Raw genomic sequence first — 7,897 nt, forward strand, 5'->3', positions numbered from 1 at the left:
TGATTCACACTGTATCTCCACCACTTCCCCCTCCCCCCATCCAATAATTAACTTTTCCAAATTCCCCTTTGATACTAAGCCCCTTCTAGGTGCCTATCTATTACCCCACTTCTGATCTCACTGCCGCAATATTCTCATTCTAACATCCATGTTCCTTTTAATGTGTCTCTTCCACATTCTCATAATTTCCCCTCAATATGCCCTCTGCCCCCTAGTTCTAATAGCCCAGCATTCTAATTAATTTACCAATGCCAACCCCTCTGCCCTGTATTTGTTACTATCTGTTTTTCTTCTCCTCCAGATCAAAACCCCAGTTTCAATTTCTGCATTCCCCTCTCCTTCCCTCCCTCTTGCCGAGCCTGAGCACCTGTCTTCACTCCCCGCCTGGGCTTTCCTAGAATGGAAATGGTCAGATAAAACTGGTGGCTAAAATTAGCCCTGAAGTGGTTTTGTTTCTCACAGCCTGGGATTGCACTTCTGTCCACCAGAGATAAACCTTGGCTCCCTGCAAGACCCCAGACTCACTGTCTTACAAAGAGGGGAAAATTAACTATGGTGGGGCTTCACCTCCCTGGGCAAGTGAAGTCATCAGCCAGCTCACAGAGGTAAGACAGCAAAGCAGTGACATTATCCCCAAAACTGACAGCTTCCTGATTAATGCAGATGTGTGAGTATAACCCTTTATGGAAAGGTTTGGACCAGACAATAATTAAGGAACACGGGAGGAGTTTTTATTTACTGAACTATCAACCTTGTAAATTACATGCTATGTACTATGTATGAAGAAGGGATTTTATTCCAGCTATGGGCCTTTTATTTCCCCTGCTAACTTTCATTATATTTACTGCAAATTTCACATTCAAAAGCATCTAACAATATTCCACAAAGTTCAGTGATGATCGTAGCTAACTGTAGGGGGTAGATTTAAATGCCATGCATTCTCTCAGCATAGCTGTGGTTTCTAACCTTATTCAGCTTGTTACCTTCTGTATTTACCGCTTGTTAGCATCCGTTTCACAAGCTTTCGAATGAAGAATTAATGGGTTGTTTTATACTGATTACAGGTCTTGTCTGTATTAGTGCTCACTCAGTCTGTGGTAAAGCTGTGACAAAGCAGTAAAGAGGAAACTTACAGATTTCCATATAAGACTGATTTATCAAGATCTTTCTCATACACATAGAATGAGAAAAACATACAAGTTAATCAGACTTTGAATGTAGTTATGTATTATTTAAAATTCTTGTAACCTCCTACCATCCACCAAAAAAAAAGAACATTAGAGTTGCCATACTTGCTCAGACCAAAGGTCTGCGTAGCCCAGTATCCTGCTTCTGTGGCCAAGCCAGGTCACAAGTACCAGGTAGAATCCCAAAATGTAGCTTTCTCCAGGTCTACCTTAATAACGGTTTGTGGATTTTTCCTCCAGGAATTGAAATCTTTTTTTTAAACCCAGATCTGCTAATTGCTTTTACCACATCCTCTGGCAATGCATTCCAGAGCTTAACTGTGCGTCGAGTGAAAAAAAAATTGTATCCTATTTGTAATACATGCATTGCTATGTAACTTCATAAGTAGAGGAGTGTGGTAGCCGTGTTAGTCCACTCTTTTCCATGTTTTATTTTGTTTGATTTCTATTGATAACCTATGTAACTTCATGAAATGTCCCCTAGTCTTTGTACTTTTTAACAATTCATTTGTGTTTTACCTGTTTATCTTCACTCAGGATTTTGTAGACTTCCATCATATCTCCCCTCAGTTGTCTCTTCTCCAAACTGAAGAGTCCCAACTTCTTTAACCTTTCCTCATAAGGGAGTCGTTCCCTCCTCTTAATCAGCAATCGAGGTTTAGGACTTCATTCTGCTGAGAACTTGTATGTTGTACCTAAGATGGTAAATGCTACAATGGAACAGGTTTCAACCTTGAGAGAATGTTCTTTTATCTTCTGATACTGGGAGTGGAAGCCAGTGCTGACCTTACATATAAGTACATAAGTTGCCATACTGGACCGAAGGTCCATCAAGCCCAGCATCCTGTTTCCAACAGTGGCCAATCCAGGTTACAAGTACCTGGCAAGATCCCCAAAACAGTACAATACATTTTATGCTGCTTATCCTAGAAATAAGCAGTGGATTTTCCCAAGTCCATTTTAATAATGGCTTATGGACTTTTCTTTTAGGAAGCTAGCCAAACCTTTTTTAAACCCCGCTAAGCTAACCACTTTAACTACATTCTCTGACAATGAATTCTAGAGTTTAATTACACATTCAGAGAAGAAATATGTTCTCCGATTTGTTTACTACTTTGTAGCTTCATTGAGTGCCCCCTAGTCCTAGTATTTTTGGAAAGCGATTCATGTCTACCCGTTCCACTCAACTCATTATTTTATAGACCTCTATCATCTGGCCCAAACTATACCCACAATATAAACCTTCCATAATGCTCTCAATTATCACCACCCCGTATACCCTACTGTGACATACATCCCTCTCCCTGCTTAACTGTCTCTCAATAACCCCCCCCCCCCCCAACTGAATCCCTCCATATGTCTCCCTTCTGCACAGTCCTGCTTAGTACTGCCTTTAGCACAGACAGACTGTGCTTTGGGGAAGCTGGCAAATTTTCTCCAGATCTCAGCATTCAAAGAGGAAATTTGGCCATTAACATATGTCATGAAAGCAAATGTCTATGATTTTTTTTTATAAGATTAGTTTTTACATGATTGGCAACGAACATTAGTTCATCTAATGGTCTATATTTCCTCTGCAGGTTGTAACTAGTACAAACTTCCTGCTGAAAATGGTGCTTACCAAACAAAACAAAATGAGTTTAGTGGATATTAAAAAGATTTTCTCCATGCTCCAACCCAGAGAGGATGAGCAAGACAACGGTGAAAGGCAGGAGCTCTCTCAAGCAGTGTCCAACAATGATGCCAACGTCCTGGCTCTAATGTTATCTCAAGAGAGATACAAAGTCTTCATTGACAGCAGAAGTGGTTGGGGTGTCCCTGGAACCCCTCTTCGTCTCGCAGCTACTCGAGGTCACTTGCAATGCTTAGAAGTCCTCTTGGTCCATGGAGCAGATGTGGACAGCCTGGACGTGAAGGCTCAGACTCCGTTGTTCACCGCCGTTAGTGCTGGGCACCTAGATTGTGTTAAGGCTCTTCTGAAGGCTGGTGCTAATCCCAATGGTAGCATCTATAATAACTGTTCCCCTGTGCTGACAGCTGCTAGAGAGGGAAATAAGAACATTTTAAGAGAACTGTTAGAGCATGGAGCTGAAGTCAATGTGAGGTCCAAGGTGCCAGACTGGGCTTCTAATAACTCAGCATGCACTGGACCGTTGTACCTGTCTGCTGTGTATGGTCACCTGGAATGTTTTCAAATACTGCTCTTGTATGGTGCTGACCCTAATTACAACTGCACTGATGCCAGACTTCTAGCAAGAATCCGACGGCCCAAGACTGTCCTGGAAGTGTGCCTCAGGCATGGATGCAAGACTCAGTTCATTATACTGCTGCTTGAATTTGGAGCCAATGCGTACTTAGTTAATCTGGAAGATACGAACTTTTCCAACCATGATGCCATGCAGCTGTTGATGAGAGAGAGAGGTAATTTCAGCTGCTGTAGATTATAAAACCCGCAAATGCCCTGTTTTTCAGGCATGTCTTGGTGCATGAGTCTGGAGGGAAGTTATCAGCGTGGGCTGCTGTTAAGATGAGTTGTTTTACCACAAGTTGGGTTATTCTAGCACAAGGTTTTATTGCATGAAATAGGATCTGTGCTAAAATAGCACAACTTGGAGTAACAGAACCCATCTTGATGGTAGCCCATGTTGATAACTTCCTCCTCTGTGTTTTAACAGATAATTATGTACATATATATATATAAGGCTGCATTTCAGTTTAAAATATATAAAATGTTGTATTTGGTGTATATACGTATACAACCAAAAAAAGAAGGATCAACCCACCATATCTCAAAAAGCACAAAATGCTTGTAAATATCTACTCTGGTGAGTTAAAGGGAATACAGGTGTCTTAATTCGATTATCTAAAAATAAGGAGGAAAAGACCTCATCATTTTTGTGTCGTCTGTTTTTGATTTTATTTTTGGATTCTATTTGTTTTATTTTTTATTTCTTTTTTATTTTTTTCCTTTTTGATTTTTATTTTTATTATTTTTTTCCTTTTTTGGTGTCATCTTCGCTGTTTTTGGCAATAGTTGTCTTTGTGCGGAGACTGGTTTCTTCTGTGTTGTGGACAGTCAAAAAAGTCATCATAGGTCTGAAAAACCTCCTTAGTGGTGGTATGGTAGGAAACCTTTTATTCTTTAATTCAAATCAGAAACTTCTACCAACCGCCAAATAAAGATCAATAAAATTGGTACTTAGCTTTAAGCTGCACAGCAAAATAGCTTTGCTGCTCTTCTCATGGGATTATTGTTATCAATAGAAATCAAACAAAATAAAACATGGAAAAGAAAATAAGATGATACCTTTTTTATTGGACATAACTTAATACATTTCTTGATTAGCTTTTGAAGGTTGCCCTTCTTCGTCAGATCGGAAATAAGCAAATGTGCTAGCTGACAGTGTATATAAGTGAAAACATTCAAGCATTATTATGACAGTCTGACAGGGTGGGAGGATGGGGGTGGATACGAGGTTTTATTTTGTTTGATTTCTATTGATAACCTTAAGAGTGGACTAACATGGCTACCACACTCCTCTACATGGGATTATTGGAAATTCAATTGTTTCCATAGGCGTCATTCATGCTGCATCAAAATAATTAGTTTCTGTGGGCAAAGGTTCCAACGGGGACCCGTTTTGCAAAGGCTTCTTCCGGAGACCTTGCCAATCCCATGGACAACCTATATCCAAAACAAAATAATTCAAAATCACAAAATAAAAGAAATAGAAAAAACAAAACATGTCATAAATACATTCTGTTGAAGTGCTAGTAGCCTAATCAAACAGTGAGAGCGTCATAGCATGGCGCCCGCTATTTAAAAGAATTTCCAATAATCCCATGAGAAGAACAGTGAAGCTATTTTGCTGTGCAGCTTAAAGCTAAGTGCCATTGATATGTGGCGTTGAGCCTCAATATTGTCGATAAGGTCTTGATGAGGTCTTTTCCTCCTTATTTTTATTTTATCGAATTAAGACACCTGTATTTCCTGTAACTCACCAGAATAGATATTTACAAGTATATACGTATACATTAAGTACAATACAGCACCAGCTTCCCTCACACATACTGCGCCATGAGAGAAGAGGTGCAAAAGCAAGCTATTGAAATGCAAACTTGACCCTCTGGTATGCTGGTCCACCACAAAACAGAGGGCATGTACAACAGCAGTGCCTGTGCTTTCATACACCAACAGATGCCTTGATAACCAAGGTAAATCTGGGTGCTAGAGGCCACTAGCGTGGCATGATCAGGGGGGTCTGGTGTGAGCATGCCAGGGAATACTGGAGAACTACATTTAAATATCCGCCCATATGATCAGAGCACTGTGCTCTGATCTTACGGGCAGAATAGAGCCTTAACCCTATGCCAGCTCGGAGCTGGCGTTAGGGTTAAAGTGCTATTCCTGCCCCCCCCCCCCCTCCATCCATGCCAGGCAGCTCGAGCTATCACTGTCAGCCCAGGCTGCCACTGACAGTCCTGGGGGTCCAGTGGACCCCCCCCCAAAGGAAAGGCCCTGGTGGCCTAGTGTCTCCCCAAACCCGCACCCCCCCATCACTGACACAGGGGGATGGAGGTCCGCTGTACCTCCAGCCCCCCTTAACACCCCCCAACAGAAGAGAGAGCTAGAGGTCACCAGACCTCCAGCCCACACCTGATGGTCTAGTGCTTCCCCCCTGGTGGTCTAGTGGTCCTAATCCTGCCCCCCCCCCCCAATATTTTCTGAGCATTGGAGAGGAATACAAAATGGCCTCATTAACGCGAGCTTGACTATATTAGCATGCTACTTGCGTTGTTCATCTACTTGTTTGTTCCCGTGCTCCGGGTCTCTGAACATTCAGTGGCAGTAAATGCAAGCGCTAGTATGACGCCAATGGTCTCTAGCACCTGTGTTTACTTTTGAGCATTGGGGTCTAAGAGCTGAAGCAGCTTTCAGAGCCATTCAATATTTCTCTGTTGACCCTCAGCCTGACTTCACCAGTGCTAATGAGTGGCAGATCAGACTGTGACGTTCATTTTTTGGGCAAAGATCCCTCTGCCAGTTTTCACACCAATCATGGCGTGGTTGTTAAATAGAATTCTGCTACCATGTGCTGATTGGTTCCTGATGGACTTGCAGCCCAAGGTGTGGCTACTGCTCTTTCCCTTGCAGGCTGAGTGCACAGCACACAGGGAGCAATCTCCTGCCCTTACAGGATATATATATATATTTTTTTTTTTGTTAAATTTTTACCCCGCGCTTTCCCACTCATGGCAGGCTCAATGCGGCTTCCATGGGGCAATGGAGGGTTAAGTGACTTGCCCAGAGTCACAAGGAGCTGCCTGTGCCTGAAGTGGGAATCAAACTCAGTTCCTCGGTTCCCCAGGACCAAAGTCCACCACCCCAACCACTAGGCCACTCCTCCACTCCACTGCTGTTTATGCTTACCCAGGGGGCAGCTGAAATAGAAGGGGGAAAATTCCTAGAGTCCATGGGAAATGGCATGAAAGGCTTCCTGTCTGGTTGGAAGCCCGGTGCTCGTTGTCCTTGTTCGTGTGAGTCTCAGACAGTACAAGAAAACAGTTTTTCAAGGTTCTTTTACTGCCAGAGAGATGGATGAAGAGAGAAGACCTTAGTGCAGAAAGCTTGATATATTTATATATTAAGGATTTATTTACTTCCGTTTTGAATAAATTGAACATAGGCAACAGACAACAACAGCAGTAAAATATTCAAATCACAGTACAAAGTATGGCATAGTATACTACATACAATATCGACACAATACACAGTAAACCATCTTAATAGACAGTATAGGGTCTAAGCAAAGATGGAACATACAGATAGATAAAGCAGAGTAGCAGGAGTTAGACAATGAGGGGACTAATTAAAGGAAAGTTGAATGTGAAGTCAGAAGAGTGCATGAATCTAATCTCAGCTAAGGTAGGAGTGGATAAGCTGTTCCCTTATTTTTATTGTTTCCTCTTACAGTTTATCCCAGATCCTTGCTATCTCAGACCCGACTGGCCATCAGAAAGTTCTTGAAACATGGAAAGCAAGTTCAGAGTGTCGACCAGCTGAAGGTTCCACTTCTCCTGATCAATTACCTGAAATATCAGACCTGAGGGCTTACTACAGCGATCAACTGGCTTCAGATCACTAAGCAAGCTGTAGAGGAACTCAACACAGTATGTTATCAACTGGATCAAACCCTTCTGGGCAACTAATTATACCATAGCTATACTTCTGGCTGCAGTTTCCAATTTGTTTGAGAAAGCCCTCTTGTCCTCCTTTGCTATTGTGAAGGTGTAAATTGGGGTGCTGCAGCCCTTGGGCTGCTTCAGAGGGAAGATGTAATCGTCTCAGGGCCCATAGGGTTAGGATACAGACACCATTTTTGCTTTTTGTTTGTTTGTTTGTTAACTATCATAGTAGATGATGGCAGATAAAGACCTGTATGGTCCATCCAGTCGGCCCAACAAGGTAAACTCATTACATATGGTATGTGATACTTCATATGTATACCTGGTCTTGATTTCTCTTTGCTATTTTCAGGGCATAGACTGTAGAAGTTTGCCCAGAAACTGTCCTTGTTCTAAAACTTCCAAAGTTGACGTCAAAGCCCCTGAAATGGTCCACTCCAGCCCGTCCAAATTTATTCAGCCATGATCAGGGCACAGACCGTAGAAGTCTGCCCAGTACTGGCTTTGCTTCTCAATTACTAGTG

The 7,897-nt window shown here is 42.2% G+C and overlaps 1 protein-coding gene across 1 annotated transcript; it reads left to right on the forward strand.

Moving 5' to 3' along the window:
* Positions 1 to 502: 502 nt before the first annotated feature.
* On the forward strand, positions 503 to 7,636 carry ASB12 (ankyrin repeat and SOCS box containing 12). The gene is made up of 3 exons (XM_030210307.1): positions 503 to 605; positions 2,768 to 3,608; positions 7,162 to 7,636. The coding sequence occupies exons 2-3, from the start codon at positions 2,798 to 2,800 to the stop codon at positions 7,293 to 7,295; spliced, it is 945 nt and encodes a 314-aa protein (XP_030066167.1). The 5' UTR covers positions 503 to 605; positions 2,768 to 2,797; the 3' UTR covers positions 7,296 to 7,636.
* Positions 7,637 to 7,897: the final 261 nt, after the last annotated feature.

Source organism: Microcaecilia unicolor, chromosome 7, assembly GCF_901765095.1.
Source record: "Microcaecilia unicolor chromosome 7, aMicUni1.1, whole genome shotgun sequence".
Lineage (NCBI taxonomy): Eukaryota > Metazoa > Chordata > Amphibia > Gymnophiona > Siphonopidae > Microcaecilia > Microcaecilia unicolor.